This window comes from Tyto alba, unplaced genomic scaffold (assembly GCF_018691265.1).
Source record: "Tyto alba isolate M040663 unplaced genomic scaffold, T.alba_DEE_v4.0 Super-Scaffold_19, whole genome shotgun sequence".
Taxonomy (NCBI): Eukaryota; Metazoa; Chordata; class Aves; order Strigiformes; family Tytonidae; genus Tyto; species Tyto alba.
In genome coordinates, this window is record NW_024881281.1 from 4,563,813 (window position 1) to 4,576,435 (window position 12,623).

Below are 12,623 nucleotides of genomic sequence, written 5' to 3' on the forward strand. Positions count from 1 at the left end.
CACTGGTATCATACTACATCCTTGTACAGATAGCAACATCAAATATTTTTATGAATCCCAGGCATTCCCAAAGATGAGAAAGTGTTCAATCAACAAATGTAAGTGACAGGAAAGGCCATGGTGACATACCTAGGAATCAAATTCCTGTTCTTTTCATAAAACATTCTCAAATCTTGAGGACTATTGGCCTGTCAAATAAAAATGTACATTAATTAAAGCTCAGTTTCATGTAGAAAATAGCTTTTGTACCTATGCACACATACACAAAAAGGAGGCTTTTGCATGTGGGCATTAAAGGAGAAAACCCCAAGCACAGCAGTGACTTCAGTACTGAGTATCCTTATGTATTTCCTCTGGATTGAACCCACTGATCTCATAGACTAAGTATGAGCAACTTCCCGCTTGGTATCCTCAGGTGGTCTGGCCTCCAAAACATCAGCACTACACTTGGACATCACTCCTTACTTCTGTTTTCATGAGTGGAAGGAAAAGCCCTAGGAATTTCCATGAGACTAAAAAGAGGGAAAAGGAAATAGCATGTTACCTGAAAAGGTGGTTTTCCAACAAGACACTGATAAATCACAGTTCCTATGCTCCACAGGTCTGCTTTAGCATCATAATGCTGAGACATAATCACTTCAGGGGCCTGGAAAGAACAGCAAAATCTGAGAAGGGAAAACAAAAAGGCGAAGCCACAGCAGTACGAATTCTACAGTTCTTCTGTCAGAGCAGTATTAACAGAGACCACTTCACTGTAAGACAAAATTAACATTTTAATCTGCATCACATGACTTGAAAGGTAACAGTTCTATCTAAAATGAAGGCTATGTTTCAAAAACACAGAAAACTAGGAATTCTGATGTTCTAAAGAAAGCATCTAGCCATTGGCATGTATGGGACTAAGAGGTAAGCCTTATTTACTTGGCTTATGCATTCCTCCTTGTGGATAAATAACCAAGCATTTCATAAGGACTATCATTATCACCATATTACATATACAAAAACAAGACAAGGGAAAGCAAAACGATCTTCCCCTGACCATATAGTACAGTAGTGGTAGTGCCAAAGTCAGACAGTTCAGTGCTCACTACTTAGTAAAAATTAATGACAATTAACTCTAAATTGTTTTGAAAAAAGAAAAAAACAAAACAAAACAAAACAACAAGCCCCACATACATTATATAACTAGAATGAAAACATTAAGTAATTTTTTTAACTACTAGTGTAAAGCTCTTCTGGTCTGTATTTGATCCCTTTTTATTTTCTTAGAAACTGGGAAGGAGATAATTCCCTATTTCAGGGGAAAAAAAGGTATGTAAGTGGGAATGAAACTACTTTGCCAAAGAATTAATGCTAAAATATATTGCCTTTTAATTCTGTAAGATTTTTCCTCCCTGATGTGCTAAGAAATGTTCACTCTCTTTCTGATTTTAATCATGATCTCCAAATCACAATAAAAAAAGAAGCTAGTAAAACTATGGAAAGGTGAACTGCATGCTGCCCCTCATACTTCTGAAGCAACCTTAGGCATTTGCCAATCTGCAAGCAATAAATTGTTTTGGTTTGAGATAAGCAACATAATCTGAAATATACTGTCACTTACCATATACATAGGGGAACCACACAGAGTTGCAGCCATCATGTTGCTATGCAGATAACGAGCAAAACCAAAGTCAGCTATGTAAAAAAACACATTTGTCAATGAAAAGAAACATAATTTTCAATTTTTTAAAGCCTAGAAATGATCTGCTCTCATTGAAATCTTCTACAATGACCAATTAGAAAGAAAAATAAAGGTATAGTATATAGCCAACTACATGAAATAGTGAAATCTATGTTATACTGAAAGAATAATGTATTATCTTCCAAATAGCAAGCCAAGAAACAGCAGTGGCATCATTTGCACAAACTGCTGCTCAGCCATCTCCCCAGCTGCAGAGCATGCTGTCTGGCGTCAGCAGGAAAGGATTAAAGTCAGTGGCTAAATATAAATGGTTCATTAAGAGTGATGAATATACAATCTGCTTCAGTGAAATCACATCAGGTAGAAGTTTAAGAAGTCGAGTTTCAGATGCTTCAATTTTCCACATAGGCAAAGCACGTGAAACTACCAAGTAAGGACAGCAAGAGAAGTTTTGTTTCCTCTGTGCTGTTAAGAGGATAGAATGAGTTGGAACAGATCTCAGATTTTGGTTGAGCGAAAGCATAGAAAAGAAACTCATTAAAAACAAGGTATTTTAAAATGGACACTAACAGACAAACAATGAGAGATTAAAACTCCTGAAGTATCCTCTGAAGAAAAGTTTGGTAGTACCCTGAACAGTTGACATCTCTCCCCAGTTACCATACCAAACCTTCTTCTGCCAAAAATAGGTCATAACCTACATTTCTAAACTTCTCAAATAACCCTTAGGAGGGTTTAACACAGAAAAAAACCCAGCTGGAACTGTGACTGGAGTCATGCATGCACACAGTTTTGAAATGGGCTAAAGGCTACTTGAAGTTTCAAAGGTTAGAGATTTATGTCTAATTAAAATTGTTTAATACTAGAAACATCGGCTAAATAGGTTTCTTTTTCCCACAGATTAAATCAAAAAGGTCTTTATGATTCCATCTTTTTTATACTGAGAATCTGCATTACAGCATAAAGCTCATAGTTCTAGACTTACTGTCTGATTTGCATCAATTTAATACACACCATATCCAGTACACCCTCTGCACTTTAACTAAAAAGACACTTCTGATTAGGGAAAGAATCCAACAATGATGATTTACCTTTAGATCAGAGAAAAGCATATTTACCTATTTTGATGCGTATGCCACTGACACTTGATTTCCTACGACTGGCATAAGACAACAAAATATTCTGTGGTTTAAGATCCCTATGAATGATTCCTTTACTGTGCAGAATACGCATAGCTGCTGCAATCTGCTGGAGGAACACTCGGATGGTATCTTCACTAAGAGTTCCTTTAGCTGGAAATAACATACACATTAGCAGATGAGAAAATAAATATCATCTTTGGGCAAAAAGTAATAAACTTCACAGTGATCAACTGTGAAAACAATTAAGACAATCAAATCATAGTGAATTACATTCAGAACAATCCAATCTCCAGTATTTTTCTACAAATATATATACTCTCGACAACAGGTACATCTCCACAGTTTTACACTAGCTACAGTACTCTGAATTATCTGTTTTTACAATAGTTTATGCAAGTTGGTAGCATAATAAAAAAACTTCTCAATCACCTTTAAATCCTAAACTCAATGAAAAGGAAAAGAAGTCGAGAAAATAGAACTTCACAGTTTAGAACATAAGCTATATATACAATCATGTTACAACCTGAAGCCGTAAAACCTGTTCTTTAAACAAATTATTATGGGGATGCAGATAACCACTCTGCTCAAAAATTTCATCCATCATAAAATTTATTTGGAAAGGAAAAAATAAGATGTACTTTTGAAAGTCTCTTCAGAAGGTATTATCTCATTCTGCAGTCTGAAAAATTACTGAACGCAGGAGCAGGATTATACCGCATGAGTCTTTCCAAGGATTTTAATGGGAAGTGAATTAGGCTTTTAATATACAGTTACCATAACAATAGCTGTTCACAAAAAGATTCCTTCAACATACTGAGATACAAAGGCAAGTAGAAGAGTATCTTCATCAAGAAAAATGTGAAGATTAACATCTCTCCTAAAAATTTTGTTTGCAATAAGAATCCACTTGTCATAATTCTGTAACTTCTGTCTTCACTTCAGGCAGAGCCATGTTGAAGGGTAAATATTTCCTAAGCCAGAACTGCCGCTTTGTAGAAAGCATTATTATATAAGTAATTCAGTATTTTTAAGTTCACATCTTGGAAAAGAAAGCAGGTGGAATCAAAACACTGGGAGCAGCCCCCAAAATACAACTTTAGAAATAGAAAACCACACTTTCTTCAGCATGGTACTTATGGTTACCTACATATTCTCCCACATTTACAAGTAAGGGAATGTTACATTCAATGGTTTTGAAAGCAGTGGCAAAAAGTATTTTCTGTCTGTGCATTATTTTATTCACCCTCATTGCTACACTGTGGGTTTTATTTTCAATTATGAGTGGCATTTAAAACCACTGGGAAATACTTTTAAACAAATGCAAAACCTTATGTCTTCCTGCAGCTTCAAAATTTGATTTTCAAGTTCCCAGGGTGGCATACAAAGACAAAACAAACAGCAATCGGCTGCTGACCTTGACTGGAGACAGGATACAACACTAAACAGATTCTTGGTGAATTCAATTACTCTTATAAAGACATTACTCTAAAATAAAACCAGGGTGAACATGCATTGTGGAATTACAGACATTCCATGAGCAGAAAAATATTTAAGCCACAAGCAAAAAAAATCTCAGAGAAATACCAATGGATTACAGGAATACAGAATATAAACATGTAATGCAATAGCTTCTTAAGAAAGAAATATAGTAATCAATTACCTTGTAAGTAATCTGCCAAATCCCCACCATTGCAGTACTGTTAAAAATAGAGGTTTTTATTCAAAACACAAGCACTGAAATACTTGTTATATAATTTTTACTTTGTAAACTTTTAATGAAAATTAGAAGATCTTTTCCAGCTGTTTGCCTTAAAATTGTTTTGTTGATTATTTGTAGTTAATAATCTGAAGTGTAACACTTCATCAGTACTTACAGTATCATAAAATGAAACTGAGTAATTTATGGAACAAACACTGCTGATAAATTTAGTAGTGCATACGAAATTAATAATCTAGTTTTCAGAATTGCATACTTTAACAAGTCATGGTTATTTTGCAGTGGTGCAAAAAAGGAGTTTTGTCTAAAAATCATCTTTAAAATCAGTCAGAAAGAAACATATATGTTAACACATACCTCCATTACCAAAAAGACAGAATTGGGCATTTCCTAAAAGAGGAGAACAAATCTCATTTAAGAATGTGACAAGGCAAAGCCTCCAGTACCTGCATTAACCAAGCGTAACATGAGATTTTTTCAACTGAGCTACCTTATGTTAAAGTCACTGTTTCAGAGGGTAGCAAATATGTACATTCCCCACCATTAAATATTTCACATTTCCAAAATCATTCATGTATATGTAAAAAAAAAATCACCAGGCAATATCCTGAAGACTAAAGCTACCATTTGAAAGAGCATCACACAGTAACATCAGTTTCACTGTATGTCGCTCCCATAGGTTTCAACTGCCTCAGGCTGCTCTGTCAACACAACCTCTACACCAAGAGCCCTTACAAATAAATAAACTTTTGCTATCAGACATCAATGAAATCAGTCACTAACGGGACAGTAATATTTAGTTGCAAATATAGTGGACAGAATTACAAACTGTAAGCAAGACAATTTGGCTATGACAACCAGTTTTCTAAGGATGAATTCCAAAGTTGCGTTCCCTGCTTCTGGGTAAAACAAGCTTTGGTTCTGCCCTCTGACAAGCCAAAGGTCACTCAGAAATCACAGGGCAGTTAACTGTCTGGAATAAACTGATTCCCAAATGCTATTTTGTAGGATAATTAATTCAGGAATCATGCATACTTCGGTAAAGTATCTCCCTCAGCGAGTCACTGGCAGAAGCATGTCCCTGCCATGGACCTAAATGCCTTATGGCAAAGGAGTGATTTGTTATGACAGTCCTACTGAGATTTTCCAAAGCAGTGACCTCCTTTGACCTATTCACAACCTGAATTCCCTCTCTTCTGTGTAAAAGTTACTGAAAGACAGATTAGCTAACTTCTACTGTAAATTATCTACACACTCCACAAAAATGCAGTAAAGATGTCTGTGATTAAACCCAACTGTAGCAAGAACATTCACCTTTTTTTACAAGTATTTATTTTGTGTAAGGGAAGAAAGAGCCTACCTGTCTACGCCAATAATCAACATTGTTTTCCACAAAGTCTCCTACATAAAATAGTTTTGTTGTGCCTACAAAGTTGAAGACACTCAGAGATCTTTCATAAAGTAAAAGCATTTTTTCCCTCTGAGCTGACTGAGTAAGACTGAAAGGAAAGAACGCAAAGAGAACTAGAAGGAAACATAAGGCAAGTATACAATAAACAGGATGATGTTTTTAGTTACACAGTATGTTACCTGCCTTTCTCTTCAAAAATAAACTTAAACAAAGGTTGACAGTTTGTGGGAATATATGTTTTTGAGACAGTTGAAGGAAAAAAGTGAGATGGCATACTAGACAAGGCTGGGCATATGCCCCTGTTGGAAGTGGAACTCTAGACAGTCTGACTCTATTCTGCTAACCAGTGTCAAAAAAAAAAAAAAAAAAGTCAAAATGGGCATTGCATGGCAAAACAAAAGCTGTGAACTTAGCTACCTTCCTCAGTGGTTGTATTAAAACTTCAGTACATGTTCAATTTGATCATACTGGCAAGAACTGCCACAATAGTGCCATTTTCAAGGCCTCACTAACAGGTCAGTCTGTGAAGCTTTAAAAAGAAAGATAAAGTAAAAATGGGCCCAGGCTAGGAAAACCAACTACCTTCAATATCTCACACAGCACAGAGCACAGGGATGGCACAACCCATTGAAGGTGGTTTCTACCAATCCATCACAGATACAGACATACACTACAGATAACTGCAGTAAGTACAGTTCAAGATGAACCAGATATTTTAAGGTTAATTCAATAATGTATTAGCTTGGTTCACTTTCTGGAAGCATTTAGTTTAGCCACTCTTGTCTGTGTTACAGAAATGCATTTGAGGTTCTTTCCATCTGAGAACATCAAGCACATTACAGATTTGTTTACATTTGGAAATTAGCTTCAAAGAAAGCAAGTTTCTAGGAACACTAGTCAAATCTGTTGGGAATGAAAGGCAAACTCCAACCAATACAGAATATTAAAGCAGCAGTAGATCACATTTCAGTAAGCCCCAATTGTTCAGTATTTCTGTAACTGTGGCCAATGTGAACCATAATTGGCAATCCTATAAATGCCTCAAAATGTAAGTGCTCACACATTAAAGCAAAAAAGAGAAGTAATTACTTTCTCTGTAAATTACTGAAAATACATAATGATAAATGCTGTTTCTTCCTACATTGTTCCTTTGCAACAACATCTTCCGAGACAGGTTTCTTTCAGGAACCCCAAGGATGCCAAACAACAACTCTGAGATCCCAATTTATCAAACTGAAAAATCTGCCAACTGAGAATCACTTCACTTAAAGGACAACTGTGATGTGTAAAATAATACAGCTAAGAAACATGGAAACTGTCCATTCTCCAGTGACAAGAAAGAAGCTCAGCTAGTGGATTTCCACTCGAACATAGCAATCCCATGAATCAGAAATAGATGTTCCACAGCGTCAGTGCCTCCACTACACAACACACTCTGTACAAAAACAGCAGCTTATGGCAGTATGTAATGCTCAGCTCATGACAGACATTTATTCATCACAGAACTAAGAGAATGTGTTTTCTTGATTCCCTTGGAAACAAAGACCTTTCAAATGAAACTGCTCTCTTCAGAAACACGGAGCTGATGATTTGTCCTGTTGTACTAGCTCTCACCTGTTTAAAGTCATTCCTACAGACTATACTAGGTTTCCCTCAAATAGCATTCCTCATCTTTTTTTTACTGATATTCTTGATTAAAAATAATAAAACAAGCCACTGGGTTAAAGTCATAGTAAGAAGTAGAGTGTGTTTTCTTATTGCAGCTTGGATAATTCTTTTTTATTAGATCAGCAGAGCAGATCGAAAGTTTCACAGAAATTTTACCAGACTGGTCAAAAGTCCTATCTAATTCATATTGCAGAGTAATATTGTGCACAGTACTTGTACCAAGATCCCCAGTCACATCTCGTCCTAACTTTAACTCATAAACAAACACTTTTCAATATCCCACCAATGCAAGCTTTAGTTCAAAACAGCTGAAGTTGTTCATTCCTTCACATTTGCTCAAATTTTGCATTAAAGGTCTTGGCCAGCCTGACTGGGAATGTGATCTTAATTATGGGAATACATTCAGAAAACACCAGTCAATTCTGTAAACCCATTTTCCCCTTCTAAATTATTTTGCTAAAAAATAAAGCTATCCCTATTATCATTCCCTAGACTTGTGATTTCTGTTGACTTGCTAAGCAGAGCAAAGTGCTCAAAAAGGAAACGATTAGTAAACCAGCATGTTTCTGATCTAGCATTCAGGAATAAAGCTGACCTAGCAAGCTATTTTCAACCACTTCTTGAAACAGATAAAGCTTTCAAAAATTTACATTGATATACAGATCATAAAATCACTGCAGCTGGGGTTTTTCTGGCTTACACTTCTACCTAGAAAAATAATCAAGAAAAACAAATGTGTCTTGTGTTGCAACAAATACAGAACAGTTTTGCCCAGCATGCCTTGCATTTTTGCTTAAAGTTTTCTTGACAAAAACCTGCTTTTGCTCATTCTTATTCTGAATCTAGGTTTTACCTGCAAGATGAAGTAAAAGATAGCAAAGGTTAATAGGGAACCATTTTACAATTCTGAAAGCTAACAGATAAACCTGATAGAGATTAAGAGGCAACATATTTGCCAAAACTTGCTGTGTTTTAATCCCAGACTTCCAACAGTTGTCTCAGGGGATGTGAAGTTCCAACCCAAATCACAGGCTCAGTGCAGTAGTTGCATTTAAAAGACATTAATTGAAAAAGAAGTCAAAACATCCATGGTTACTTCTGACAGCTGTTGCTAGAACTCCAGCATATTGGCAGAAACATACCCTACATTTCTTTTTGGTTAGGAAGTCCTCCTTTAAAACAAGCCCAACGTCAGTAAGGAGCTCTTAGTGAGCTGCCAAAGCAGAAACTGTAGCAAATAGCTAGTTACTACGTTTTTGCTCCAAATCTCTAGATTCTGTTTAGCTGCAGTTTATGATCAAAAGCATGAGAATTAACCGGACAGCTTGTGCACTGCTATTAACTGATTAATTTTCTGATAATTTTTTTTTTTTTGGCTAGCAACGCTTTTTTTTTTTTTTTTTAAGCATTAAATGCATTTGGCAAAAGTTCTAATGATTTAGTGAAAAAGGACTAGTCCAGATCTTTTTAAAGCTGCTTCCCACTATATTACAGATACTCTTCTGCTTTGCGAGTGCACCACAGCAGCAACTTCTAACATGTTCAGCTCCTGTCATCTAAAGGACTGTACATTTTGTTAGTTCTGGCTAAATGTTAAGTCTCAGACTAAATGTCATTTGACATGTGCCTGTAGCATTCAACTAGCATGCATGCTGCCAATTATTCACACAGAAAAGCAATCAGACATAAAGTATACCACAATAGCCATATCACTCATTTTATGTTATGTGAAATGCTGTCCTTAACTAATATATATGGGAGGTAGTGAAAGAGACTGGCCTGCTGCACAACACAAAGGAGAGATAAAACTGGTCACAGCACACCAAACATTTAACACACTCACATACTAGAAGATCTTTTAAAACAGTTCTGAAATACAAATTGCAGCATCTAGGCACAGCAAGTAAGCGAAGGACTGTGTAGTAACTCCAACACTTTGGTTCTCTGGGCCAAAACAAATTCTAACTGGCTGTCCCTAACCTTCAATGCCTTCACTGGCGTCATACCTTGTAGTCCAGTATTGTCATAACCAACCTTCCAGTTAGTATCAGCTGCCAGGTAATATTTCAAAACGTTTACAATTTCTACATGGCAGGATTCTTCTTTTTATCTGAAAACCTGTCTGAACAGCATGTTTTCATATGACTATTTCCACACACTGTGAGGATGGATACTGACAAACACAAAGGCCTTAATCAAGGAGCTGAGAGAAGAGATATTGAGACATCCTCATTCAAAAGACAACAGTTTAGAAACAGCTGAGAGTATGGAGGCAATCGAAGCTGCGAGACACCAAGATCAAGAGCATACAACAGAATGCTGGGGGCAAATGCCTCAAGAAGCATACACAATACTACCAGACCAACTGGAGTCCTTGGGTAAACCAGATAGCAATATTTAATCCCCACTGGTAAAACAACAAGTCTAGATAAATATGGTTCCTTCCATAAGCATCCCTAGTAAGAACTCATGGACGCTTGTGTGTAAGTAAAGGCTGAGGTGTAGGTACCAGAAGGACCCCTGGCTTTGTTCCCACCAGCTTTCACTGCCTTCAAGGACAGCAGAAGCAGCTGCAGTTATTTTGTCTGCTATGTACCAACAAGCTAAGACAAGAAAGAACTTCTGTTCAGATACTGCTTCTCCAATAACACACTAGAAATTAGTTCTCCCTAAACTACTGTTCAAATAGCAAACTTCAAACTCCACACAGTGAAGACATTAATTCATTCTTCTAAAACACTATCTCCAAGATACATTACAGGCTTTCATTCTGATGGCTGACATTCTAGAGAGGTTTTGAATTCAATTATTTGCTAAAACAGGCACTGTCTGGCACTGTGTAAGAGATTAGTTCTACTCAGCACACACTTGGGATCATGAACTGCACAAAACTGTAAATTCATGTCCTAAATATAGCACATTCCAAATAACTTACTGATACCTTCATACTTCAGTATACTATTTTATCCAAGGACCTCAAGGTACTTTATGCTGGTGAGTTAGAGGCTATTTTAGACTCCTTTTGCTTTGCAGAAACAGTGGGCTCCATTTCTCCAATTAATGGGATCCAAGATTGATCTTCTTTTGCAGGATGAATGACATCCCATAACACCACCATGGGAAAAGAGCTTCATTTTTATACCATTTTATAGATTCAGAAGTTTTTTATTCTTGAATTAAAAACTACTAAACTCTTGCCCAAGAAGATAAGTGAAAAATGTCTCAACAGGTTACATCTTGCTATCCATCTATTATATTCTGGCATTTTCTTAAGCACTGCACTTTGTGAAAAAAAATAATTTCACATTTAGAGGTGAGCTGCATATGTTTATTTTTCAGAACTCTATTACTGCAAAACATTTGCCTCTCACAGATGAAGAGTTCATATTTAAATATCTCCAGAAACACCTTCAGTCTCAGAACCGCTGGTCTCCACGCCCTGGTGTGTGCAGATCCCAGCCTTCTGAGGTGGCACAAACAACAATGGTATGCTCTGCTTACATAAAATGCTTAACTGCAGATCAAGCCTGCCAGTGCTGCATGTAGCCACCTTACAGAAATCAAAGGCAATTATCATGCTGGCAGTGGAACAAAAGATTTTTATGCCGACCAATGCACGTACAACACTAACGGCACACCAGTTCAGGCAGGTGTGTCTTCAGATGAATGAGCATTTCTAATAATTTAACTCAGTGGACCCTATACATAGTAAGTAACATATCAAAATGGTGTTTGTAGGAGCTGAAGCAAGAGCAGAGTAGAAGGTCTTAAAATGTTCATATACTATCACCAGAATGGCTCACAAGTTCTCCTTGGATCTAATTAAAACCTTAATGGTGCATGTATCTTTATTACGCTGACTTATGCGACTGGTCACAGATCATGCAACAGGAACACAACCATAAATGGAGAGAGATGAAAGAGAAGGAATCTAACTACCTCCTGTGGAGACAATTCCAAACGAAGCCTTTTGCAATATGTAAAATAATAGCTACCCTTTCATTCTCCAACCTAAAAGATCTATTCCAAATTGCTATGCAGGGATACAGCTTTAATCTCAAAGTACTGCCATTAACTAAAAATAATTTTATTTAATATTCTGAGATGTAAAAATATTTATTCTTCGTTGCAATTAATTTACACTTTTTTCACTTAGTTTTGCCACTTACATTGCACACCATCTTTTCTGTCTGAAAACTCAATACAACAATCAGTTCTTGGATTATTCAGCTAAATAGTCTGCCAAACAGTGCATCTGAAACATGAGCATTTTCTTATTTCAAACTGTCTAAGGTTAAGAAAAACTTCAGATCAACAGATCTATAAAAATAAAACAGACTCCCAGTCACACTGAGAACTTCCTACTGTGACACAGACTCCACTGGCTTCAGCGCTGAGAAAAAAAATAGCTTCTGTTACTTAAAAATTGCTTGAAATCCTAAAGTCTTATCAACTGTACTATATCACTATATTCACAATACTATGGCAAACAAAAAGGGCAGTACATGCTAGAACATGAAATGCTAAAGAAAATGAGTAGGTGTAACAGCCTCCTAGACATGTGAATGCCTTGCATAGTGTTCATTCTTGCTGGGTTATAAATTAATGTAATCATACAAGTTAATGATGTATAATATTTCACAAACATAGCCCTGTGCAGAAAGGGAAAACCTTATTTGTGCAAGTATCACATTCTTTAGACCATATTTTGCAAAGCAATTTCTTCTATAGAAGTAGCATCATACTGACAAGCTTTATGTTTGCCATGAATGTACCTGAAATATGTCCAAGGTATGAGACACAGGTTCTCCCTTGTCTTTGCTTTAACTGTTCATTTTATTTAAATGCAACAGTCAGTGACTAGCAGCAACATCCCCTTCTCAAATGGAGAGTACAGGACTAATCACTCAAGAAGTCCTGTCACTCTAAGGGCACCCCACCCTTTCCTGTGGCAGAACAGAAAAGCATAGAAGTTATGTTTTTAAATAACTTTTAGGTAAA

The 12,623-nt window shown here is 36.4% G+C and overlaps 1 protein-coding gene across 1 annotated transcript in view; it reads right to left on the reverse strand.

The window, feature by feature from the left end:
* The window catches only part of ULK2 (unc-51 like autophagy activating kinase 2), a 41,116-nt gene that overhangs the window by 23,172 nt on the left and 5,321 nt on the right, over positions 1–12,623 (reverse strand). The window contains exons 4-9 of the mRNA XM_033004830.2: positions 4,901–4,933; positions 4,487–4,523; positions 2,803–2,976; positions 1,604–1,677; positions 545–646; positions 130–188 (exon numbers count right to left, since the gene is read on the reverse strand). Of these exons, the coding sequence (XP_032860721.1) occupies positions 130–188; positions 545–646; positions 1,604–1,677; positions 2,803–2,976; positions 4,487–4,523; positions 4,901–4,933 (479 nt within the window). The remainder of the gene's footprint in view (positions 1–129; positions 189–544; positions 647–1,603; positions 1,678–2,802; positions 2,977–4,486; positions 4,524–4,900; positions 4,934–12,623) is intronic.